At 42.3% G+C, this 25967-nt stretch overlaps 5 protein-coding genes across 6 annotated transcripts in view; all 5 read left to right on the top strand.

Annotated features, from left to right (window-relative positions):
• The first annotated feature begins 3487 nt into the window (after nucleotides 1-3487).
• On the top strand, nucleotides 3488-10428 carry LOC124068421 (protocadherin gamma-A10-like). Its single transcript, XM_046406676.1, has 3 exons — nucleotides 3488-3880; nucleotides 4316-4415; nucleotides 6117-10428. Exon 3 carries the CDS (start codon nucleotides 7695-7697, stop codon nucleotides 10110-10112), a length of 2418 nt encoding a protein of 805 aa, XP_046262632.1. The 5' UTR covers nucleotides 3488-3880; nucleotides 4316-4415; nucleotides 6117-7694; the 3' UTR covers nucleotides 10113-10428.
• A 29-nt stretch (nucleotides 10429-10457) lies between these two features.
• Nucleotides 10458-14104, top strand: LOC124068427 (protocadherin gamma-A12-like). Its single transcript, XM_046406683.1, has one exon. The coding sequence runs from the start codon at nucleotides 11633-11635 to the stop codon at nucleotides 14030-14032; it is 2400 nt and encodes a 799-aa protein (XP_046262639.1). The 5' UTR covers nucleotides 10458-11632; the 3' UTR covers nucleotides 14033-14104.
• Nucleotides 14105-15571: 1467 nt separating this feature from the next.
• LOC124068429 (protocadherin gamma-A12-like) lies at nucleotides 15572-18194 on the top strand. The gene has a single exon (XM_046406685.1). It carries the CDS (start codon nucleotides 15661-15663, stop codon nucleotides 18058-18060), a length of 2400 nt encoding a protein of 799 aa, XP_046262641.1. The 5' UTR covers nucleotides 15572-15660; the 3' UTR covers nucleotides 18061-18194.
• Nucleotides 18195-19411: 1217 nt separating this feature from the next.
• Nucleotides 19412-22254, top strand: LOC124068428 (protocadherin gamma-A12-like). Its single transcript, XM_046406684.1, has one exon. It carries the CDS (start codon nucleotides 19538-19540, stop codon nucleotides 21935-21937), a length of 2400 nt encoding a protein of 799 aa, XP_046262640.1. The 5' UTR covers nucleotides 19412-19537; the 3' UTR covers nucleotides 21938-22254.
• A 77-nt stretch (nucleotides 22255-22331) lies between these two features.
• LOC124068394 (protocadherin gamma-C5-like) overlaps nucleotides 22332-25967 on the top strand; it is a 211186-nt gene continuing 207550 nt past the window's right edge. The window contains exon 1 of one of the 2 annotated variants that reach the window (XM_046406636.1): nucleotides 22332-25842. In XM_046406636.1, the coding sequence (XP_046262592.1) occupies nucleotides 23458-25842 (2385 nt within the window). In that variant the 5' untranslated portion in view covers nucleotides 22332-23457. The remainder of the gene's footprint in view (nucleotides 25843-25967) is intronic. The other variant, XM_046406646.1, reaches the window with a different exon arrangement.

Raw genomic sequence — 25967 nt, 5'->3', positions numbered from 1 at the left:
ATTCTTGTGTTTTTGTATACTGGTGCTACTCTCGAAATGTATAAATTTAATCAAGTTTCCCCCTCTATTTATTTGACTTTTACCTTGGACCCAGAGAAGGGAGATGGCAGTGTGGCTGGTTCAAGAGTTCAAGTTTAAATAAAAACCTGCTTGCTTTAATGATACAGCCACTTCTTTTTTCTTTTTTCATTTTCTCCAGGAGGCAGACAAAAATCGTTTCTATGGTTACAGCTATTTTGGGAATAGTCTCTATAGCAACAGCTTATGTAGTTAAAAAACAGAGGGTCAAAACTGTGGGGTGCTGAGGATGGGGTCAAAGTGTGTGTGTGTGTGTGTGTGTGTGTGTGTGGGAGGGGCGTGTCCTGTCATATGCCACAGACTAAGGCTGCCGATTTAACGCAACAACACCAACAGTGTGTGATTATACCCACTAACATTTCACTGTTAAAAACAACAGATCTATGGAAGAAGTACGTTTTAACAAAAACTACTAACGCCCACACATTTGAAATGCCTACAGTTACATATTCCCATGAGCCTTCACAAACTGTGTTCTGGTCTTTATGAATTTTGGCTTTTGTTTTTAGGTATGCAAACAAACTAACAAACAAGCAAAGAAAAGTAGCCTGCAGTGTTCAGTTTGCAGAGCAGTGAGTCCCCTGCTAATGAATATGGATATATATATTATGGCACAGTGAAGAGAGCCATGCAAGCAAAGCGGTGGGCTACTGTTGTGCTCACTCCCTTTCTAAGCTGTCCAGTCCACAGAGACACATGCATACCACTTTAAACATAACAACATAAGCAGACTATATTGTACAGTCCATAAGTCTACCTTCATGAATGCAATATGGATTGAACTAACCACGGGAGGAAGCGAATTACAAACAACTATAATGGTCCCACAATTTCAAAGGTTGCTAAAACACAGGATAAGATGGATTAAGGTGAATCACAGCACACTGGAACTGAAGTGTGCATGTGTTTGTCTTGGTGGGTGTGTTGGCTGATGATGTTGCCAGCTGCAGTGACTCAGCAAACTATCATCCTGCTGAGGAAAGCAAATGGAGTGACATGGAAGCAACCACGGTAAAGATGGAGAGATTCATGTGCACAATAATTTTTGCCTGTGGCAATAACAGCACTACACAACCCACTGCAGAGACACTTTGTGCTTGTTTGTGTGAGTGCAAGTGTGTGTAAGCGCAAAGGAGTTAATGGAACAGCAGACAGTAGGATGAAGTTTGTCTCAGCCTGTCATGCTTAATGCAAATGATCTTAACCGGCATGCTGGTATTCTAAATAGAAATGTCTGAGTGGTAGCAAGTGCAAATATAACCCTTGGTGTTTGATATTTCACAGTATGAATGTACAATGTTAATGTACATTGTACAACAATAATTAATGTTGTTGTTATTTTTTAATAAAAACTGAGCACTAGCTTCTTAAGAGTTTCATTTTGAACAATTTCAACTAAATCTAACATTGAAAAAAATATATATATATATATTCAAGATGCCAAAATATGAGGATGTCAAAAATAAAATCATGCCTACTCATGGTAAGTTATAATCTATCTCTCAAATGTTTCTTTTTTCATTTTGAATGTTACACTCCTTTGCTTGTGATACTGTGGGCTAAAACGTAAAAAATTCCAAGTTCTATTATTTTGTTTTCGACGGTCATAAACCGCACCTCAGATGAGCTGTGAGAGGACGTGGCAGTGAGCAGCTACAAATGAAGCGGTTTCAGACGTGCCTTGATGATTTAATATGCAGGCTGCTGCCACAAGCTGTGCCGTTCTGCATTAAGTGTAACGACCGTCCGACCTGGAAAGCGAAGATAGATGCACCCCAACAATAACCGACCTCCTCTTCAACAGTCGCTGCCTCAACATCAGCCACAATGCAGAAGTCATGGATGTCACTGTATCCATAGTGTGTGTTTGAGAGTGTTGGACGTGATGCTTGCCTGTGGACACTGTCCGAGACGCTGTGTCATCTCAGTTAGTTAAATCTAACAGGGACTTGGACGCCGAAGTCAGAGGCTCTTTATTGTCAGAGATTTTCCGAGCATGTTCACACTTTTATTAGAGGTTGTAAAACCTTACTGTCTGAAAGGACTACATGATGGCAGCACATTGTATTTTACATTAATTCCTATCTGGTACACTTGTTCTATGTTCGGGAGTGTTGAGCAAAAGGCGCCATCTTCTGGTTAAAGTGTCACAGCACATTTAGCCACAGAGACAGAACAACTAACCGGTAACAAATGAAAAGACAATTTGTCATTTCCTTTTTGAATTTTAACTCATTCTGATAAGAATCGCATACACTAGAAAGTGGTGGAAAGGAAAGGAAAGGATAATGAAACCGTGTGACTAGACTGTCATTGCAATGTGTTTTATTCTTTTGATATTTTTCTCTAAACTGTCATCAGTTGTTAAATAATCTTGAGTATCGGGCTTTCTTGTGGCTGTTCATGAGTTATTTCAGTTCAGTTCGGCTTTCAAATAAAATCATTTCCCAAGAGATTACTTTTCTCTGACGGGTGAATTCAGGACACAGATGATTTTCATTCAGAGAGATGTTTTTACTGAAAATATAATACGATGATATTGGGAGGCCAAAATATTCAGGAGGTAAAGCAGACAGATAATGTCACTGAAAAATTATGTCATATGATGTGCATACGGCTTAATCATAATATACAATTTAATAAATTCAACATCTATCTATCTGGAAAAAAAACAAAAAAAAGCCTTGAATTTCCCTTGGAATCAATAAAGTATCTATCTATCTAGCTATACTTTCAACATTGGTTCTGGATTACTTGTTTTAAATGTTATTGGCAGATTTCTTTATGGGTGTATTTGTTGCTGTCCCAGACAAAACTATATTTTGTAGTAACATAGAGGTGCCGAGGGACGGAAGCAGCTAGGTAACATCTTACGTCAAAATATGGGAACTGCACATGTCACTGAATTCTTCACAAAGCCTTCCAGGTTTTTACACAATAAAAGCCTTGCTACGAATTTAATGGATTCTATCCAATGAAACCCCAGGAGGCTTTAAATTTGAAAATAACACAGGAAGTATTAAGTTTGTAGTAACAGCTTAGTGCAGTAACAACGGGAGCAGATCAGAAAACAAGGAGTCTTGATAGTAAAATACTGTATGACCGTAAATATGCAGGGAAACAGAGGGAATAGGAAATAAAAGCATGTCTCTAATATAAGCCTCTAAATAAAGGCCTGCCTGGTAGGTAGAGTACCTTACTCTTACTGAGGAAAATAAAGGTCGATCTCGTATTCGAGATTTACAGTTAAATTATTTTTTATATTTTTAATTTAATTAATAATATTAATGCAGCTATCTGTCTTGAATATAAACATGCCCCTTTGTATGGTAAATAGATATCTACATTATTTTAATATTTAAATATAGAATTAAATATTCAAACTGGGCTTGATGGTGGCGGAAGTAATTAAGGTCAAGTTCCGGTCACAAAACTTCCCTCCAGTCATTTTTTTTCACGCGTTATTCAAACTCCATGTGGCGTACTAGCCTACTCTCTTCCCATTCAGTTGTAATTGTTCAATGAATGTCTAGCAGTTTAGCCTAAATTACTTCGTTGTTCAAGTTTGCGGCCAAATTAACGACATAATCCGTAAATCATCAAACAGAAGTGGACGGTACAGAACATTAATCTTAGCTCAACGGTCAAGCGTTCGGTCAGTCTAATGTTTGCTAGTTTAAGTGCTAGCTTAGCTTAAGTGCTAAACTAGCAAGATTCAGCATACATTAGCTGCTTTATTGTTAGTCTCGTTTTATCAGTGCTGACTGCTCGCTTCAGTTACAAGACTCAGCCATGAAACCTGGTAAGTAAGTTTATTTAAATGTCGTTGTTCCATGTATGTTTATTGAAGCTTTGTTCGCTCTCAAAGTTGGTACAGTTGTACTCTTCAACTTCTCATAAAATAACGCCTGCATGTTCAGGATAGAGAACAAAGCGAACACTGAGATAATTGGCTGCTCATCTTTATAAGCGTTTTCACGGTAGCATTGAACACTCTGTTAAATGTTTGTTAGGTGCAAGTACATCAAAGACATTGATGTAACCACCACTTATGTTGTTGAGACTTTAATATCTGAGAAATATGGTCTATTAATATTAGTTCGCTTTTCCTTCTGTTTTTCTTTTCTTCGTCCAACAGATGAAAGGGAAACAACTTTTTACAGTGACTTGGAAAGTGCTCCGTATGAAAGAAAGAACAGTATACTAAAGATCTGACGATGATGTATTTTCTCTTTAGGTTTCCCCACTCCTTCAGAGGAAACATGGGCTTTGTGGATAATGTTGGGCGTACATGAAGAACATTTTTTCTCTGCTCATCGTGCGAAACTACTTCACGGGTAAGTAAGCTGTATTCTCCGTTATATGACATGTAAGAAGAACCGCGACATTATATGTGCTTGTTACAACCAATTGAAAGACCACTGTGCTAATATCCACCCAGTGTGAATGCCTAGTGTTACATTAATGTTAGTATGATGTTAACAAAACTCATGCTCATCGTGCAAAACTGCTACACAGGTAAGTAAGTTGTATTCTCCTTTATATAAAATGTAAAAAGAACCATAACATTTTATGTGCTTGTTACAACCAAATGAAAGACCACTGTGCTAATATCCACCCAGTGTGAGTGCCTAGTGTTACATTGATGTTAGTATGATGTTAACAAAACTCATGCTCATTGTGCAGAACTGCTATACAGGTAAGTAAGATGTTTTCTCCTTTATATAACAATGAAAAAGAACCGTAACATTTTATGTGCTTGTTACAACCAAATGAAAGACCACTGTGCTAATATCCACCCAGTGTGAGTGCCTAGTGTTACATTGATGTTAGTATGATGTTAACAAAACTCATGCTCATTGTGCAGAACTGCTATACAGGTAAGTAAGATGTTTTCTCCTTTATATAACAATGAAAAAGAACCGTAACATTTTATGTGCTTGTTACAACCAAATGAAAGACCACTGTGCTAATATCCACCCAGTGTGAGTGCCTAGTGTTACATTGATGTTAGTATGATGTTAACAAAACTTAGTGATCACCTTGATATTGCTGGAATCGAACTTGTTCGTGCTGAAACTGTGTTTTGACTAAATGGATGAACTGTGACATTCAACATTAATTATAGCAACTTGAGAAAGCATTGTCTGGAACTGTAGGCTGCAAGTTTAAAAAAAAAAAAAGGAGTCATGGGGCGTGGAGCTAGAGTTGTAGATACTGATGTTGTTGAGGACTAAGTAGAAAGACTAAGAACACACGTTGAACTGTGTGATGCTTTCCATGGTGCTGAAAGAGTTCAGGTCTGTGTTTTACTGACAGTTTTTTGAGGTTCCTCCGACTGTCTTACTACTTTAAATTTGAGTATGGTCTTTACATTTTTGGCCACATATCACATCATCAATTATAGGACAATGATTGATTGAGATATTGAAGATGCTTATGTGATGTGATAATCTAGCTGAAAGATGCTGTGGCTGAGTTCAGATGCCATTGTTTCAAGTCTGGTTATTATTTTATTTGAGCAGTGCAGCAGTGCTCTTTTGGACATCAGTTCAGACTTAACCAGAGTTTGTGACTGGAGTGGGGTCAGCGTGTTTGGAGTGGGGTCAAGAAAGATATTAATAACTAAAAGCATTTAAGAATTGTAGAATGCCACACTCTGTGATTGCCAAACAGCATTTGCAGTAACCATACTGAAACAGTGATAACTGTGTGTACAATACCAGGCAAGCTAGTGATGCCATTAGTGAGGCTAGTTTTTAAAAAGGCTACATACTGAAATGAGTCTTCACTGAAATTACAGTGGTACAGTATACTAAGAATCAGCGAGACAGCACAACGTGGTGAAATACAGAGAGAGAATTTAGTTGTTGTACTACATTAACCCTTCGGTAGGATTATTACAGTTAACATCCTCGGTGTCTTCTACCCAGCTAACTACCCTAATTACAGCATAAACACATTGTAGATGATAAGCAGAAAGAGAAAGGTGTGGAAACAAATTCGTAATTAAATATTCAATATTTTGTTTCTTTCAGGGGTGGGGTTGTGGCAGCATTCGGGAAAACACTGACTTTGGAACAGATTGAGAGCTCAGGCTCAGCAGTTTCTCCTGCCAAATTTCCTGAAAGCAAATGTCCGGTCTTTGGACAATAGCAGGGTTAAGATAACATTTCAGTTAAACGTGAGTGATTGCAACATCTGTTGCCTGACTGAGACATAGCTAGATGCCAGACCAAGTGACCCAGCTGACTCAACATCACTCCATCTGCAAAGACAGAACACAGAGTGCAGTAAATAAAGACCTGGATAACAGACTGTGTAATCCTGGGAACATCAAAACCCTCATCAGTAGATGAACATATTTTTTTTGGCTGGTAAGAGAAGTAAATCCACCACCAATCCAAAACCTAATTTTGTAGCACAACCACTACCAGGCTATGTGATCATGCTGTTGTCTCTGTCCATGGTCCTGAAGCAACCAGTGCAAATGGAAACGTCTTACTCTATTTTACCTTATTTTCTGAATTTGTGACATGTTTGCTGTTGCTGCCGCTACTACTACTAGTACTACTACTGCTGCTAATAGTGATAGAGATCATAATGTAATCATTTAATTCTTCCTTCAGTGATGTATTAACCACAGTTTGTGGAAAAAATAGAGCTTCAAGTGAGCTATGCCCGTTTCATTATAAATCTGTCCTTGAAGACTTATAGCAATACAAAAATATCTTATTTAAAACAAGATCATAAAGCTTATTACTGCAAACATGTTGTGTATAATCTGTTTTTAAAAATATCACACTAGCAGTCCAAGGTATATCTGGATTGAATTCAAAATTGAATTGGTTTTCATTTCAGCTAATTTATTCCATGCTGACCAATGAGATCACATCATTAACAAGCCTGGAAGGTTTTGCATAGGGAACCACAGCAGTTTTGTCATTGTGATATAGTTAGCATGTAGAACTTGGAGAATTTAGTGTTGTATTTAGGTATTTGTTACAGTGTTTACAGCCCACATATACTACACCTCCTGTATACATGTATTCCCACCTGTATACATGTTTAGGTCAAATTTAGTATTGAGTGTAAAATTATATCCGTATTAATTGCATCAATTCTAATGTGTCTGCCTGCTGAAACTGAACTTAAGTACTGATGATGATATTGTATATCTAAATAGTAGTTTGGATTTACATTGTAGAACGTGCGTCTGCAGTTTGTCCATGCTGTTGAAAGGTGCATTTTTATGGCAATTTATCAGTGGAAATGTAATGAAAATGTACACATTTGGATATTTTGAAAATTACACAAGGTTGTAGTATTTATATTTTACTTGTGACTCAGTGAAAGTGGGTGAAGACGGGGCGGATTTGGACTTTGCATGCCATGAGTGAAAAGCGACTCATGGTGCCGCTATAGGTCAGCGCAAAAGCAGCACTGACATCTCCACCCACTGTGACTGCATGAAAATCGGTCGTTAATTCTCAGAGGAAAGCTACCATTCCACGAGAATTTTCACTGTATTCGCTGACTAAAATGTTGGATGATTGACTCTGTTTCGGAAGTATATTTTTTGAGGGTCTCTACAGTAATTGGTCAGAGCCGTGGACATGTTTTTTTCCTCGAAGATGGGAAACAAAGGATTCTCAGCGCTCCGTCCGATCGTCATCTTCGCTTCCATTATTGTAGCGCTGCACCTCGTTAATGGAGACCTGAGTTATTCTGTCCCAGAAGAGATGAAACGCGATTCTGTCATTGGAAATATCGCCAAAGACCTCGGTCTTGATGTGAGGACTTTGTCCTCCCGAAAGGCCCGTGTTGATTTTGAGGGAGCTCAGAAGCGTTACTGTGACATTAATCTGAGAACGGGGGATTTGATCACATCGGAGAGAACAGACAGAGAAAGCCTGTGCGGCAAGAAACCGTCGTGCGTTGTGAAGGTAGATCTGGTGTTAGAAAATCCATTGGAGCTTCATCGATTAAGTCTTCATATTCAAGATGTCAACGACAACTCGCCAAAATTCAAAAAAAATTTGATTGAAATGGAAATAAGCGAGTCAGCTGAAAAGGGTAATCGCTTCTCCATCGAGGAGGCCCATGACGCAGATATTGGTCAAAATGCGGTTCAAAGGTACAACCTTCAGAAGAACGACAACTTTATTCTCGCTGTTGACAGCAACAAGGTTGAACTCGTACTGGAACAGAAACTGGATCGAGAGAAACAGAAAGAGCTTAATTTGCTCCTGACAGCTTTAGATGGCGGCTCTCCTCAGAGATCAGGTACTGTGGTCATACACGTTACTGTGCTGGATGCTAATGATAACGCCCCAGTGTTCAGCCAGGCCGTTTATAAGGCCAGTCTGCCAGAAAACTCTCCTGCAGATACTGTAGTGGTCACTGTCAGTGCGACTGATGCAGACGAAGGAATTAATGGAGCTGTGACGTATGACTTTGGCCACGTGTCTGATGAAGAAGTTAATTTTTTCTCTATTGATCCAAAAACGGGAGAAATTAGAGTAACACGAGTGATTGACTTTGAGGAAAGGAGTTCCTTTGAAATTAAAGTGGAAGCTAAAGATGGTTTAGGGTTAACTTCGTATGCTAATGTTATAATAGATGTTACTGATGTGAATGACAACGCTCCCGTGATCTATCTGAAATCACTGACTGACCCCATACCTGAGAACGTGTCACCTGGTACAGAGGTGGGCATCATTAACGTGCAGGACAGAGACTCTGAGACCAACGGACAGGTCCGCTGCTCCATTCAGCAAAACGTGCCTTTTAAGTTGGTTCCTTCTATTAAAAACTATTATTCTCTGGTGAGCACAGGACAGCTGGACCGTGAAGTGGTGTCTGATTACAACATTACAATCAGTGCCACCGACGAGGGCTCTCCACCTCTGTCCTCGTCTAAAACTGTTCAGTTATCTGTAGCAGACATCAACGACAACCCACCTGTGTTTGAGGAGCAGTCGTACAGCGCATATGTGAGTGAAAATAACAAACCTGGCTCCACTTTATGTTCCGTGAGTGCTCGAGACCCCGACTGGAGACAGAACGGTACAGTGATTTATTCTCTGTTGGCCGGTGAGGTGAACGGTGCCCCGGTGTCCTCCTACGTGTCTGTGAACGGAGACACGGGGGTGATCCACGCTGTGAGGTCGTTTGATTATGAGCAGTTGAGGAGTTTTAAAGTCCACGTGATGGCCCGAGACAACGGTTCTCCTCCGCTGAGCAGCAACGTGACCGTCAGTGTGTTCATATCGGATGTGAATGACAACTGTCCTCAGATCCTGTACCCCGCCCCGGAGGGCAACTCGTTCATGACCGAGCTGGTCCCCAAAGCTGCCCACGGAGGCTCTGTGGTGTCCAAAGTGATCGCGGTGGACGCGGACTCCGGCCAGAACGCCTGGCTGTCCTATCATATCGTGAAGTCCACTGATCCGGGACTTTTCACTATTGGTGTCCACAGCGGAGAGATCAGGACTCAGCGGGACATTTCTGAATCTGACAGCATGAAACAGAACCTTATTGTGGCGGTGAAAGATAACGGCCAGCCCTCTCTGTCTGCCACCTGTTCCATGTATTTACTGATTTCTGACAACTTGGCTGAGGTGCCCGAACTGAAGGATATTTCTTACGAGGAGAAGAATTCCAAACTGACGTCTTACCTTATTATCGCTCTGGTGTGTGTGTCCACGTTTTTTCTGACGTTCATCATCATCATCCTGGGTGTGAGGTTTTGTCGCAGGAGAAAGCCCAGACTGTTGTTTGATGGAGCAGTCGCCATCCCCGGCGCTTATCTCCCTCCTAATTACGCAGATGTTGACGGCACAGGAACTTTGCGCAGTGCGTACAATTATGACGCATATCTGACGACAGGATCAAGAACCAGTGACTTTAAGTTTGTGACGTCTTACAATGACAGCACGCTGCCTGCTGAGCAGACTCTGAGGAAAAGTCCAAGTGACTTTGCTGATCCTTTTGAAGATTTAGAGGCGTCTGCAGAGGTAGGATCCCTTTAACGTGCTTCACTGATCACGATGCTTTTTTGACTTGTTTATCGAGTCCTTATGTTTGGTTGCAGCTTGTTTTGGTGTTTTCAAAATTTTCACTTTTTGCGGTTGTTAAAGTGAACTGTTTGCACAAGAGAGACCTCCTCTTTTGGTCGCCTTTTCCTTCGCAGATTTCCTCAGTGAATGTTTGCATATTTTGCATTTTCTTTCAAAACAGTGAGGCTCATTTCACCTCCTTTTAGTGATACATGTGTTTCTTAATTCAACTTCTTGTCAAGACGTGCAGGTTTTGTGTTTCCTCCCCCCTGGTTTTATGTCAGAAAGATGAAATTTGTCAGTGATTCCTTGACAAAATAAATTATGTATGACAGTTTTTTTTCATGAAGTTGCTATTTTAGCATATGGAAGGTATTAGCTGCATACAAAACAAAAATGAAAGAATTTCTTCACTATGATCTTTTCCAGCAGACAACCTGGGCCTTATGGCCACGTGTGTAGTTAGTCACAATTTTTATCAACAAAATATATAGTTATGAAAGAGGTAGTTACAGACTTACGTTGCTAAAATCGAGCCTTCTTCGACGTATTAAACTTTTCCAGTGTTCGCAGCAGTCTACTTTTTCCGTCATCAGCATGTGTCGCTAATCGTCGGTTATACAGGCATAGGTCCGAGTTCTAACTAGGTGGACTGCAGTTTAGATTTCTGAGTATGTCAGTATTATTATCATTATTATTATTATTTTGTTAAACTGTCTCTGTCGTTAGCTGTGCATGAGAAAACTCAGAGAATGAAACAGCGTTCTGTTTCTGTCCTGTCAATCCTGTCATGTCTGATGTTGTATCTGTCCATGGTGCTGAAATGCTCCTCAGTCACTCAGGTACAGATGCAAAGACAGATGTCTCCTTATCCTCATTCATGCTATTCAGATTTTTAATCAGAATAATAATACGAGTAATACTTATACGATTCATACTAATAATAAAAATGCCATTGATGTTGTTGATCTGTAACCGTCTCCCTTTTGTAACTTTTAGAAAGATAAAGTAACAGAATCCAAATATCATTAGGCTCACCTGTGCTGGGCTGAACTTGACCACACCTTAACCAATTACAATGACGAGATTTCGAATGTATTTTAAGAACAGTTAAAAACAAATAAATAAATGAAAATGAAAATAGGACACATGCACAGTTAATGTGAATGTGAGGGATGTGCTTTGACATTTTGGGGCATTTGTGAAGCATGTTTCTTTTGAACATGGTTTTTACATTTGTATGTGAAAGTTTAAAAAGTGGGCTCATGGTGTCGCTGTTGGCTGACAGAAAACGGACATTCTCCACCCACTGCTGTTCGTACTACCTCGGTCTCAATTTCAGAGTTTTATAGAGAAACGGTTCCATTTCTGAGCTATTTCATCGTGCACAATTCTGAGAAGTGTTGGATTATCAAGTACTTTTGCCGGGCTTCTGTTTTTTTCCGTCTTGGGAAACATAAATTGTATGAGCTGAGGAGCCTTTTTGTGTCAGGATGGGAGACAAAGGATTCTCAGCGCTCCGTCCGATCTTTTGCTTCGTTTTCTTTATTGTAAGGCTGCACCTCGTTAATGGAGACCTGAGTTATTCTGTCCCAGAAGAGATGAAACGCGACTCTGTCATTGGAAATATCGCCAAAGATCTCGGTCTTGATGTGAGGACTTTGTCCTCCCGAAAGGCCCGTGTTGATTTTGAGGGAGCTCAGAAGCGTTACTGTGACATTAATCTGAGAACGGGGGATTTGATCACATCGGAGAGAACAGACAGAGAAAGCCTGTGCGGCAAGAAACCGTCGTGTGTTGTGAAGGTAGATCTGGTGTTAGAAAATCCATTGGAGCTTCATCGATTAAGTCTTCATATTCAAGATGTCAACGACAACTCGCCGCAATTCAACGACAACTTGATTGAAATGGAAATAAGGGAGTCGGCAGAAAAGGGTAATCGCTTCTCCATCGAGGAGGCCCATGACGCAGATATTGGTCAAAATGCGGTTCAAAGGTACAACCTTCAGAAGAACGACAACTTTATTCTCGCTGTTGACAGCAACAAGGTTGAACTCGTACTGGAAAATAAACTGGATCGAGAGAAACAGAAAGAGCTTAATTTGCTCCTGACAGCTTTAGATGGCGGCTCTCCTCAGAGATCAGGTACTGTGGTCATACACGTTACTGTGCTGGATGCTAATGATAACGCCCCAGTGTTCAGCCAGGCCGTTTATAAGGCCAGTCTGCCAGAAAACTCTCCTGTAGATACCACAGTGATTCATGTTAGTGCTACAGACGCAGATGAAGGAGTGAATGGAGATGTGACGTATCATTTTGGCCACGTGTCTGATGACGACGTAAATGTTTTCTCTATTGATCCTAAAACGGGAGTAATTAGAGTAACAGGAGTGATTGACTTTGAGGAAAGGAGTTCCTTTGAGATGAGAGTGAAGGCTAAAGATGGTTTGGGGTTAACTTCGTATGCCAAAGTTATAATAGATGTTACTGATGTGAATGACAACGCTCCCATGATCTATCTGAAATCACTGACTGACCCCATACCTGAGAACGTGTCACCTGGTACAGAGGTGGGCATCATTAACGTACAGGACAGAGACTCTGAGACCAACGGACAGGTCCGCTGCTCCATTCAGCAAAACGTCCCTTTTAAGTTGGTTCCTTCCATTAAAAACTATTATTCTCTGGTGAGCACAGGACAGCTGGACCGTGAAGTGGTGTCTGATTACAACATTACAATCAGTGCCACTGACGAGGGCTCTCCACCTCTGTCCTCGTCTAAAACTGTTCAGTTATCTGTAGCAGACATCAACGACAACCCACCTGTGTTTGAGGAGCAGTCGTACAGCGCATATGCGAGTGAAAATAACAAACCAGGCTCCACTTTATGTTCCGTGAGTGCTCGAGACCCCGACTGGAGACAGAACGGTACAGTGATTTATTCTCTGTTAGCCGGTGAGGTGAACGGTGCCCCGGTGTCCTCCTACGTGTCTGTGAACGGAGACACGGGGGTGATCCACGCTGTGAGGTCGTTTGATTATGAGCAGTTGAGGAGTTTTAAAGTCCACGTGATGGCCCGAGACAACGGTTCTCCTCCGCTGAGCAGCAACGTGACCGTCAGTGTGTTCATATCGGATGTGAATGACAACTGTCCTCAGATCCTGTACCCCGCCCCGGAGGGCAACTCGTTCATGACGGAACTGGTCCCCAAAGCTGCCCACGGAGGCTCTGTGGTGTCCAAAGTGATCGCGGTGGACGCGGACTCCGGCCAGAACGCCTGGCTGTCCTATCATATAGTGAAGTCCACTGATCCGGGACTTTTCACTATTGGTGTCCACAGCGGAGAGATCAGGACACAGCGGGACATTTCTGAATCTGACAGCATGAAACAGAACCTTATTGTGGCAGTGAAAGATAACGGCCAGCCCTCTCTGTCTGCCACCTGTTCCATGTATTTACTGATTTCTGACAACTTGGCTGAGGTGCCCGAACTGAAGGATATTTCTTACGAGGAGAAGAATTCCAAACTGACGTCTTACCTTATTATCGCTCTGGTGTGTGTGTCCACGTTTTTTCTGACGTTCATCATCATCATCCTCGGTGTGAGGTTTTGTCGCAGGAGAAAGCCCAGACTGTTGTTTGATGGAGCAGTCGCCATCCCCGGCGCTTATCTCCCTCCTAATTACGCAGATGTTGACGGCACAGGAACTTTGCGCAGTGCGTACAATTATGACGCATATCTGACGACAGGATCAAGAACCAGTGACTTTAAATTTGTGACGTCTTACAATGACAGCACGCTGCCTGCTGAGCAGACTCTGAGGAAAAGTCCAAGTGACTTTGTTGACCCTTTTGACGATTTAGAGGCGTCTGCAGAGGTAGGATTCGTTTAAATTGTTTTTGAATGCTTTTTTGATTTTCTTTTCCTTGTCTGTTTGCCTGTAGCACGTGACTGTGTTTTGAGCATGTGGAAATTATATGAATATTATTTTCTCTAGTGATTTCTGTATTTATAAGCGACGTCCCTGAATTTTTACGTGCCGTTTGCCTTCCATCATTATGGTACTTTTTACTTTGTGTTTGTGTTTCGCTGATTCCTATCATCTTTCGCTCTTTTCCCCCATGTCGTGGTTGATACTTTTCCGGTCTTGTTACTGACAGATACCGTCTAAATATGATTTTTTTGACAATATACTTTCTGGTCTTAATTTTCAGCTCATTTTGTTTCTTCTCTTAAGTTGCTATTTGTGGATTTTCAGCAGTGGGATAAATTCGATGAGAATATAACAGAATCATGAGTTACCAGGATCTTGCTTCGAATTGATATTTGCCAGCAGAAAACATGTTCCTCATAGGATATGGTTTAATAGTCGTAAAACGTTTTGTTAAATTATTCTTGGCGTGAATAAAGTTACCACAGAATTAGTTCTCAATTAAGCGTTTTGTCCAGTCTCTCATATGTTTTTCACTTTCACTTTTTAATTCTTTCAATCCTGAATTATCCTCAGCTGGTTCAAACACAGCGCCGTTTTCTGAGTCCGCCTCACCATGTGTGGTTAACGTTTTAGGTCTAATATTAAGTCAGTGTTAACATTCATGAATCTGTCTTTAACTCCTGTAATTTAAGTCTTAGAATACAGACTAAAAGACCAACACAGCGTTTATTTTTTTGTCTTATTTTAACGACCGAATGAGGAAGGTGTTTCTGTCCAGTTTGTTGAAACACTCCTCAGGCACAACCGACACGACATATGTCTCTGTCCTCATCCATACTGTTTTCATATTATTAATAATTACGATAATAAGTTGATAATTCCATTGATATGTGTTTATGCATTTGGATTGTTGTGATATAGCTGAAGGCTCCAGCTCATTGCCTTAATATGCGGCGCTCAACCACAGCTCTTTATTACTGCATGTTATGTTCCATTTCAGTCATACACTTTGGGAATGTTACAGTGTTGTAATCAAATTGTACCTCGTCTTGTCTTTCTGTGGTTCTAGTTGTAGTATTTGTCTGTCTGTAGCCTACTCCCTGTTAGAACGTCTACGAGGATGAAGTAGCTTGTTTCAATACATATCTAACTGGGCTCAGCTGTGTTTGACCGAACTTGACCACACCTGAGTAAGTTACTATGAATAGATGGCATGTGTACTTAAAGACAACAAAACATCGAAGGAAAATGCAACGTCCATTTGAACATGAGCGACTTATGTTGTAGTTTGCGATTTATCGAGGAATGTTATTATTATTATTATTTTTTTTACACTTTTGGTGAAAATTTAAACTCGGGCTCATGGTGTCGCTGTTGGCTGAGAGAAAACAGACACTCACCACTCCACCCACGGCTGTTCTACATCAATATCAGTTGCAGATTTTCCGGAAACACGGTTCAATTTACAACCTATTTCACCGTATGCGCTATCGACAAATGTCGGATTATTGAATGTTTTGCTGAGATTCTATTTTTTCTTCCTGGGAGGATAAGTTGTACGAGCTGAAGTGTTTTTTTGTGTCAGGATGGGAGACAAAGGATTCTCAGCGCTCCGTACGAGCGTTTGCTTCGTTTTCTTCATTGTAAGGCTGCACCTCGTTAATGGAGACCTGAGTTATTCTGTCCCAGAAGAGATGAAACGCGACTCTGTCATTGGAAATATCGCCAAAGACCTCGGTCTTGATGTGAGGACTTTGTCCTCCCGAAAGGCCCGTGTTGATTTTGAGGGAGCTCAGAAGCGTTACTGTGACATTAATCTGAGAACGGGGGATTTGATCACATCGGAGAGAACAGACAGAGAAAGCCTGTGCGGCAAGAAACCGTCGTGTGTTGTGAAGGTAGATCTGGTGTTAGAAAATCCATTGGAGCTTCATCGACTAAGTCTTCATATTCAAGATGTCAACGACAACTCGCCAAAATTCAGAGAAAGTTTGATTGAAATGGAAATAAGGGAGTCAGCTGAAAAAGGTAATCGCTTCTCCATCGAGGAGGCCCATGACGCAGATATTGGCCAAAATGCGGTTCAACGGTACAACCTTCAGAAGAACGACAACTTTATTCTCGCTGTTGACAGCAACAAGGTTGAACTCGTACTGGAACAGAAACTGGATCGAGAGAAACAGAAAGAGCTTAATTTGCTCCTGACAGCTTTAGATGGCGGCTCTCCTCAGAGATCAGGTACTGTGGTCATACACGTTACTGTGCTGGATGCTAATGATAACGCCCCAGTGTTCAGCCAGGCCGTTTATAAGGCCAGTCTGCCAGAAAACTCTCCTGTAGATACCACAGTGATTCATGTTAGTGCTACAGACGCAGATGAAGGAGTGAATGGAGATGTGACGTATCATTTTGGCCACGTGTCTGATGACGACGTAAATGTTTTCTCTATTGATCCAAAAACGGGAGTAATTAGAGTAACAGGAGTGATTGACTTTGAGGAAAGGAGTTCCTTTGAGATGAGAGTGCAAGCTAAAGATGGTTTGGGGTTAACTTCGTATGCCAAAGTTATAATAGATGTTACTGATGTGAATGACAACGCTCCCATGATCTATCTGAAATCACTGACTGACCCCATACCTGAGAACGTGTCACCTGGTACAGAGGTGGGCATCATTAACGTGCAGGACAGAGACTCTGAGACCAACGGACAGGTCCGCTGCTCCATTCAGCAAAACGTCCCTTTTAAGTTGGTTCCTTCTATTAAAAACTATTATTCTCTGGTGAGCACAGGACAGCTGGACCGTGAAGTGGTGTCTGATTACAACATTACAATCAGTGCCACCGACGAGGGCTCTCCACCTCTGTCCTCGTCTAAAACTGTTCAGTTATCTGTAGCAGACATCAACGACAACCCACCTGTGTTTGAGGAGCAGTCGTACAGCGCATATGTGAGTGAAAATAACAAACCAGGCTCCACTTTATGTTCCGTGAGTGCTCGAGACCCCGACTGGAGACAGAACGGTACAGTGATTTATTCTCTGTTGGCCGGTGAGGTGAACGGTGTCCCGGTGTCCTCCTACGTGTCTGTGAACGGAGACACGGGGGTGATCCACGCTGTGAGGTCGTTTGATTATGAGCAGTTGAGGAGTTTTAAAGTCCACGTGATGGCCCGAGACAACGGTTCTCCTCCGCTGAGCAGCAACGTGACCGTCAGTGTGTTCATATCGGATGTGAATGACAACTGTCCTCAGATCCTGTACCCCGCCCCGGAGGGCAACTCGTTCATGACGGAGCTGGTCCCCAAAGCTGCCCACGGAGGCTCTGTGGTGTCCAAAGTGATCGCGGTGGACGCGGACTCCGGCCAGAACGCCTGGCTGTCTTATCATATCGTGAAGTCCACTGATCCGGGACTTTTCACTATTGGTGTCCACAGCGGAGAGATCAGGACACAGCGGGACATTTCTGAATCTGACAGCATGAAACAGAACCTTATTGTGGCAGTGAAAGATAACGGCCAGCCCTCTCTGTCTGCCACCTGTTCCATGTATTTACTGATTTCTGACAACTTGGCTGAGGTGCCCGAACTGAAGGATATTTCTTACGAGGAGAAGAATTCCAAACTGACGTCTTACCTTATTATCGCTCTGGTGTGTGTGTCCACGTTTTTTCTGACGTTCATCATCATCTTCCTGGGTGTGAGGTTTTGTCGCAGGAGAAAGCCCAGACTGTTGTTTGATGGAGCAGTCGCCATCCCCGGCGCTTATCTCCCTCCTAATTACGCAGATGTTGACGGCACAGGAACTTTGCGCAGCGCTTACAATTATGACGCATATCTGACGACAGGATCAAGAACCAGTGACTTTAAGTTTGTGACGTCTTACAATGACAACACGCTGCCTGCTGAGCAGACTCTGAGGAAAAGTCCAAGTGACTTTGCTGATCCTTTTGAAGATTTAGAGGCGTCTGCAGAGGTAGGATCCCTTTAAATAAAGTCACTGGCCACAATGCATTTTTGTTTGTTAAATGAATCGTTTTTTTCATGTTTGGCAGCAGCTTGCGTTGGTGTTTTCGAAATTTTCACGTTGCCGTTGTTGTTCAAGTGAATTATTAGAACAAGACTAACCCCTTGATATTGTCGCTTATTCCTTTGTGGATTTGTTCAGTTAATCGTCACATCTTGTCATTGACAAGTTCTTTAAAAATTGCACGACTCATTACTGTCTTGTTTATACTTCAACTTCTAGTCAACATATTTGCTCCTTTGGTTGAATTTTTTGGGGGATTTTTCTCTTAACGACTAAGTTTGTAAACGATTCCTTGACAAATACAATCCGTAAATATAACACTGTTTTTTTCATAAAGGTGGTATTTCAGAATTTTATTTTTAAGTCGAGCTGATAAGATTTTTAAAATGCAACGTCATTCGCATTGAAAGACTTGCTCCAGCTGATCTTGGCCAGCACAATTCCTTTGCCCCGTGGCCAAGTACATAGTTGCAATAACATTTTTATCAACCAAATGTTGTGATGCAAGAAGTTAACACAGAATTACTTTGCTTTAGTCAAGCCTTTTTCGATGTATTTCATAATGATTTTAACTTTTCCATTGTTACCAGTAAGCCACTTTTTTCCATCATCAACATGTGTCATTAATCATGACTTGGGCAAACCCAGCTCAGCGTTCTAACGCAGGTGGGTAAATTTTTAGGTCAAAGAGTTTGTCATTATTTTTTTGTGAAACTGTAGCTGTCATTACTGTGCATAAGAAAGCTTCGACAACAAGACAGAGGTCAGTGTTTTTGTCCCGTCAGTCCTTTGAAATCTCAAGGTTTATCTGTCCATGGTGCTGAAATGCTCTTCTGGCACTGTGGCACATTCTCATCGAGAGATATCTTTCTCTTCATTGATCCTGGTTGCATTTTAATAACTGTAGGATAAGATTTTCGTTCACATATACTGTCTCTTTGTGCCCCCTTTCCTTTTGCAACTTTCAGAAAGCTGAAGTAACGTAATCTTAAACCAAATTTCATTGGGCTCAGCTGTGCTGGGCTGAACTTCTTTACACCTGAGGCAATACAATTAATAGACAGCGAGTGTTTTTAAGGACTACTCCAAATCATGCAAGATACATGGACAGTTCGTTTTAACTCGAAGAAATTATTTTCCTGTGTGATTTGAGAGTTTGTTCTGAATGTTTTTTCAAGTTCATGTGAAAAAGTAAAAGGAGGGCTCTTGGTGTCGCTGTTGGCTGACAGAAAACGGACATTCTCCACTCCACCCACTGCTGTTCGTACTACACAGATCTCAGTTGCAGATTTTACAGAGAAACGGTTCCATTTCCGAGCTATTTCATCGTGCACAGTTCTGATAAGTGTTGGATTATCAAGTATTTTTTGCTGAGCATTTGTTGTTTTCGTCCTGTGAAAGATAAGTCGTACAAGCTGAGGAGCCTTTTTGTGTCAGGATGGGAGACAAAGGATTCTCAGCGCTCCGTATGAGCGTTTGCTTCGCTTTCTTTATTGTAGCGCTGCACCTCGTTAATGGAGACCTGAGTTATTCTGTCCCAGAAGAGATGAAACGCGATTCTGTCATTGGAAATATCGCCAAAGATCTCGGTCTTGATGTGAGGACTTTGTCCTCCCGAAAGGCCCGTGTTGATTTTGAGGGAAGTCAGAAGCGTTACTGTGACATTAATCTGAGAACGGGGGATTTGATCACATCGGAGAGAACAGACAGAGAAAGCCTGTGCGGCAAGAAACCGTCGTGTGTTGTGAAGGTAGATCTGGTGTTAGAAAATCCATTGGAGCTTCATCGATTAAGTCTTCATATTCAAGATGTCAACGACAACTCGCCAAAATTCAGAGAAAGTTTGATTGAAATGGAAATAAGTGAGTCGGCAGATAAGGGTAATCGCTTCTCCATCGAGGAGGCCCATGACGCAGATATTGGTCAAAATGCGGTTCAAAGGTACAACCTTCAGAAGAACGACAACTTTATTCTCGCTGTTGACAGCAACAAGGTTGAACTCGTACTGGAAAATACACTGGATCGAGAGAAACAAAAAGAGCTTAATTTGCTCCTGACAGCTTTAGATGGCGGCTCTCCTCAGAGATCAGGTACTGTGGTCATACACGTTACTGTGCTGGATGCTAATGATAACGCCCCAGTGTTCAGCCAGGCCGTTTATAAGGCCAGTCTGCCAGAAAACTCTCCTGCAGATACCACAGTGATTCATGTTAGTGCTACAGACGCAGATGAAGGAGTGAATGGAGATGTGACGTATCATTTTGGCCACGTGTCTGATGAAGAAGTTAATTTTTTCTCTATTGATCCAAAAACGGGAGAAATTAGAGTAACACGAGTGATTGACTTTGAGGAAAGGAGTTCCTTTGAAATTAAAGTGGAAGCTAAAGATGGTTTAGGGTTAACTTCGTATGCTAATGTTATAATAGATGTTACTGATGTGAATGACAACGCTCCCGTGATCTATCTGAAATCACTGACTGACCCCATACCTGAGAACGTGTCACCTGGTACAGAGGTGGGCATCATTAACGTGCAGGACAGAGACTCTGAGACCAACGGACAGGTCCGCTGCTCCATTCAGCAAAACGTGCCTTTTAAGTTGGTTCCTTCTATTAAAAACTATTATTCTCTGGTGAGCACAGGACAGCTGGACCGTGAAGTGGTGTCTGATTACAACATTACAATCAGTGCCACCGACGAGGGCTCTCCACCTCTGTCCTCGTCTAAAACTGTTCAGTTATCTGTAGCAGACATCAACGACAACCCACCTGTGTTTGAGGAGCAGTCGTACAGCGCATATGTGAGTGAAAATAACAAACCTGGCTCCACTTTATGTTCCGTGAGTGCTCGAGACCCCGACTGGAGACAGAACGGTACAGTGATTTATTCTCTGTTGGCCGGTGAGGTGAACGGTGCCCCGGTGTCCTCCTACGTGTCTGTGAACGGAGACACGGGGGTGATCCACGCTGTGAGGTCGTTTGATTATGAGCAGTTGAGGAGTTTTAAAGTCCACGTGATGGCCCGAGACAACGGTTCTCCTCCGCTGAGCAGCAACGTGACCGTCAGTGTGTTCATATCGGATGTGAATGACAACTGTCCTCAGATCCTGTACCCCGCCCCGGAGGGCAACTCGTTCATGACCGAGCTGGTCCCCAAAGCTGCCCACGGAGGCTCTGTGGTGTCCAAAGTGATCGCGGTGGACGCGGACTCCGGCCAGAACGCCTGGCTGTCCTATCATATCGTGAAGTCCACTGATCCGGGACTTTTCACTATTGGTGTCCACAGCGGAGAGATCAGGACTCAGCGGGACATTTCTGAATCTGACAGCATGAAACAGAACCTTATTGTGGCGGTGAAAGATAACGGCCAGCCCTCTCTGTCTGCCACCTGTTCCATGTATTTACTGATTTCTGACAACTTGGCTGAGGTGCCCGAACTGAAGGATATTTCTTACGAGGAGAAGAATTCCAAACTGACGTCTTACCTTATTATCGCTCTGGTGTGTGTGTCCACGTTTTTTCTGACGTTCATCATCATCATCCTGGGTGTGAGGTTTTGTCGCAGGAGAAAGCCCAGACTGTTGTTTGATGGAGCAGTCGCCATCCCCGGCGCTTATCTCCCTCCTAATTACGCAGATGTTGACGGCACAGGAACTTTGCGCAGTGCGTACAATTATGACGCATATCTGACGACAGGATCAAGAACCAGTGACTTTAAGTTTGTGACGTCTTACAATGACAGCACGCTGCCTGCTGAGCAGACTCTGAGGAAAAGTCCAAGTGACTTTGCTGATCCTTTTGAAGATTTAGAGGCGTCTGCAGAGGTAGGATCCCTTTAACGTGCTTCACTGATCACGATGCTTTTTTGACTTGTTTATCGAGTCCTTATGTTTGGTTGCAGCTTGTTTTGGTGTTTTCAAAATTTTCACTTTTTGCGGTTGTTAAAGTGAACTGTTTGCACAAGAGAGACCTCCTCTTTTGGTCGCCTTTTCCTTCGCAGATTTCCTCAGTGAATGTTTGCATATTTTGCATTTTCTTTCAAAACAGTGAGGCTCATTTCACCTCCTTTTAGTGATACATGTGTTTCTTAATTCAACTTCTTGTCAAGACGTGCAGGTTTTGTGTTTCCTCCCCCCTGGTTTTATGTCAGAAAGATGAAATTTGTCAGTGATTCCTTGACAAAATAAATTATGTATGACAGTTTTTTTTCATGAAGTTGCTATTTTAGCATATGGAAGGTATTAGCTGCATACAAAACAAAAATGAAAGAATTTCTTCACTATGATCTTTTCCAGCAGACAACCTGGGCCTTATGGCCACGTGTGTAGTTAGTCACAATTTTTATCAACAAAATATATAGTTATGAAAGAGGTAGTTACAGACTTACGTTGCTAAAATCGAGCCTTCTTCGACGTATTAAACTTTTCCAGTGTTCGCAGCAGTCTACTTTTTCCGTCATCAGCATGTGTCGCTAATCGTCGGTTATACAGGCATAGGTCCGAGTTCTAACTAGGTGGACTGCAGTTTAGATTTCTGAGTATGTCAGTATTATTATCATTATTATTATTATTTTGTTAAACTGTCTCTGTCGTTAGCTGTGCATGAGAAAACTCAGAGAATGAAACAGCGTTCTGTTTCTGTCCTGTCAATCCTGTCATGTCTGATGTTGTATCTGTCCATGGTGCTGAAATGCTCCTCAGTCACTCAGGTACAGATGCAAAGACAGATGTCTCCTTATCCTCATTCATGCTATTCAGATTTTTAATCAGAATAATAATACGAGTAATACTTATACGATTCATACTAATAATAAAAATGCCATTGATGTTGTTGATCTGTAACCGTCTCCCTTTTGTAACTTTTAGAAAGATAAAGTAACAGAATCCAAATATCATTAGGCTCACCTGTGCTGGGCTGAACTTGACCACACCTTAACCAATTACAATGACGAGATTTCGAATGTATTTTAAGAACAGTTAAAAACAAATAAATAAATGAAAATGAAAATAGGACACATGCACAGTTAATGTGAATGTGAGGGATGTGCTTTGACATTTTGGGGCATTTGTGAAGCATGTTTCTTTTGAACATGGTTTTTACATTTGTATGTGAAAGTTTAAAAAGTGGGCTCATGGTGTCGCTGTTGGCTGACAGAAAACGGACATTCTCCACCCACTGCTGTTCGTACTACCTCGGTCTCAATTTCAGAGTTTTATAGAGAAACGGTTCCATTTCTGAGCTATTTCATCGTGCACAATTCTGAGAAGTGTTGGATTATCAAGTACTTTTGCCGGGCTTCTGTTTTTTTCCGTCTTGGGAAACATAAATTGTATGAGCTGAGGAGCCTTTTTGTGTCAGGATGGGAGACAAAGGATTCTCAGCGCTCCGTCCGATCTTTTGCTTCGTTTTCTTTATTGTAAGGCTGCACCTCGTTAATGGAGACCTGAGTTATTCTGTCCCAGAAGAGATGAAACGCGACTCTGTCATTGGAAATATCGCCAAAGATCTCGGTCTTGATGTGAGGACTTTGTCCTCCCGAAAGGCCCGTGTTGATTTTGAGGGAGCTCAGAAGCGTTACTGTGACATTAATCTGAGAACGGGGGATTTGATCACATCGGAGAGAACAGACAGAGAAAGCCTGTGCGGCAAGAAACCGTCGTGTGTTGTGAAGGTAGATCTGGTGTTAGAAAATCCATTGGAGCTTCATCGATTAAGTCTTCATATTCAAGATGTCAACGACAACTCGCCGCAATTCAACGACAACTTGATTGAAATGGAAATAAGGGAGTCGGCAGAAAAGGGTAATCGCTTCTCCATCGAGGAGGCCCATGACGCAGATATTGGTCAAAATGCGGTTCAAAGGTACAACCTTCAGAAGAACGACAACTTTATTCTCGCTGTTGACAGCAACAAGGTTGAACTCGTACTGGAAAATAAACTGGATCGAGAGAAACAGAAAGAGCTTAATTTGCTCCTGACAGCTTTAGATGGCGGCTCTCCTCAGAGATCAGGTACTGTGGTCATACACGTTACTGTGCTGGATGCTAATGATAACGCCCCAGTGTTCAGCCAGGCCGTTTATAAGGCCAGTCTGCCAGAAAACTCTCCTGTAGATACCACAGTGATTCATGTTAGTGCTACAGACGCAGATGAAGGAGTGAATGGAGATGTGACGTATCATTTTGGCCACGTGTCTGATGACGACGTAAATGTTTTCTCTATTGATCCTAAAACGGGAGTAATTAGAGTAACAGGAGTGATTGACTTTGAGGAAAGGAGTTCCTTTGAGATGAGAGTGAAGGCTAAAGATGGTTTGGGGTTAACTTCGTATGCCAAAGTTATAATAGATGTTACTGATGTGAATGACAACGCTCCCATGATCTATCTGAAATCACTGACTGACCCCATACCTGAGAACGTGTCACCTGGTACAGAGGTGGGCATCATTAACGTACAGGACAGAGACTCTGAGACCAACGGACAGGTCCGCTGCTCCATTCAGCAAAACGTCCCTTTTAAGTTGGTTCCTTCCATTAAAAACTATTATTCTCTGGTGAGCACAGGACAGCTGGACCGTGAAGTGGTGTCTGATTACAACATTACAATCAGTGCCACTGACGAGGGCTCTCCACCTCTGTCCTCGTCTAAAACTGTTCAGTTATCTGTAGCAGACATCAACGACAACCCACCTGTGTTTGAGGAGCAGTCGTACAGCGCATATGCGAGTGAAAATAACAAACCAGGCTCCACTTTATGTTCCGTGAGTGCTCGAGACCCCGACTGGAGACAGAACGGTACAGTGATTTATTCTCTGTTAGCCGGTGAGGTGAACGGTGCCCCGGTGTCCTCCTACGTGTCTGTGAACGGAGACACGGGGGTGATCCACGCTGTGAGGTCGTTTGATTATGAGCAGTTGAGGAGTTTTAAAGTCCACGTGATGGCCCGAGACAACGGTTCTCCTCCGCTGAGCAGCAACGTGACCGTCAGTGTGTTCATATCGGATGTGAATGACAACTGTCCTCAGATCCTGTACCCCGCCCCGGAGGGCAACTCGTTCATGACGGAACTGGTCCCCAAAGCTGCCCACGGAGGCTCTGTGGTGTCCAAAGTGATCGCGGTGGACGCGGACTCCGGCCAGAACGCCTGGCTGTCCTATCATATAGTGAAGTCCACTGATCCGGGACTTTTCACTATTGGTGTCCACAGCGGAGAGATCAGGACACAGCGGGACATTTCTGAATCTGACAGCATGAAACAGAACCTTATTGTGGCAGTGAAAGATAACGGCCAGCCCTCTCTGTCTGCCACCTGTTCCATGTATTTACTGATTTCTGACAACTTGGCTGAGGTGCCCGAACTGAAGGATATTTCTTACGAGGAGAAGAATTCCAAACTGACGTCTTACCTTATTATCGCTCTGGTGTGTGTGTCCACGTTTTTTCTGACGTTCATCATCATCATCCTCGGTGTGAGGTTTTGTCGCAGGAGAAAGCCCAGACTGTTGTTTGATGGAGCAGTCGCCATCCCCGGCGCTTATCTCCCTCCTAATTACGCAGATGTTGACGGCACAGGAACTTTGCGCAGTGCGTACAATTATGACGCATATCTGACGACAGGATCAAGAACCAGTGACTTTAAATTTGTGACGTCTTACAATGACAGCACGCTGCCTGCTGAGCAGACTCTGAGGAAAAGTCCAAGTGACTTTGTTGACCCTTTTGACGATTTAGAGGCGTCTGCAGAGGTAGGATTCGTTTAAATTGTTTTTGAATGCTTTTTTGATTTTCTTTTCCTTGTCTGTTTGCCTGTAGCACGTGACTGTGTTTTGAGCATGTGGAAATTATATGAATATTATTTTCTCTAGTGATT

The sequence above is a fragment of the Scatophagus argus genome, chromosome 12 (genome assembly GCF_020382885.2).
Source record: "Scatophagus argus isolate fScaArg1 chromosome 12, fScaArg1.pri, whole genome shotgun sequence".
In the NCBI taxonomy this organism is placed as follows: domain Eukaryota; kingdom Metazoa; phylum Chordata; class Actinopteri; family Scatophagidae; genus Scatophagus; species Scatophagus argus.
The sequence above is the reverse complement of the archived record's forward strand: the minus strand, read 5'-3'. Positions and strand labels throughout refer to the sequence as shown.

Excerpts from the sequence above, each read along its gene's own strand:
- LOC124068421 (XM_046406676.1), top strand. The coding sequence starts at position 7,695 with ATGTTTTTTTCCTCGAAGATGGGAAACAAAGGATTCTCAGCGCTCCGT.
- LOC124068427 (XM_046406683.1), top strand. The coding sequence starts at position 11,633 with ATGGGAGACAAAGGATTCTCAGCGCTCCGTCCGATCTTTTGCTTCGTT.
- LOC124068429 (XM_046406685.1), top strand. The coding sequence starts at position 15,661 with ATGGGAGACAAAGGATTCTCAGCGCTCCGTACGAGCGTTTGCTTCGTT.
- LOC124068428 (XM_046406684.1), top strand. The coding sequence starts at position 19,538 with ATGGGAGACAAAGGATTCTCAGCGCTCCGTATGAGCGTTTGCTTCGCT.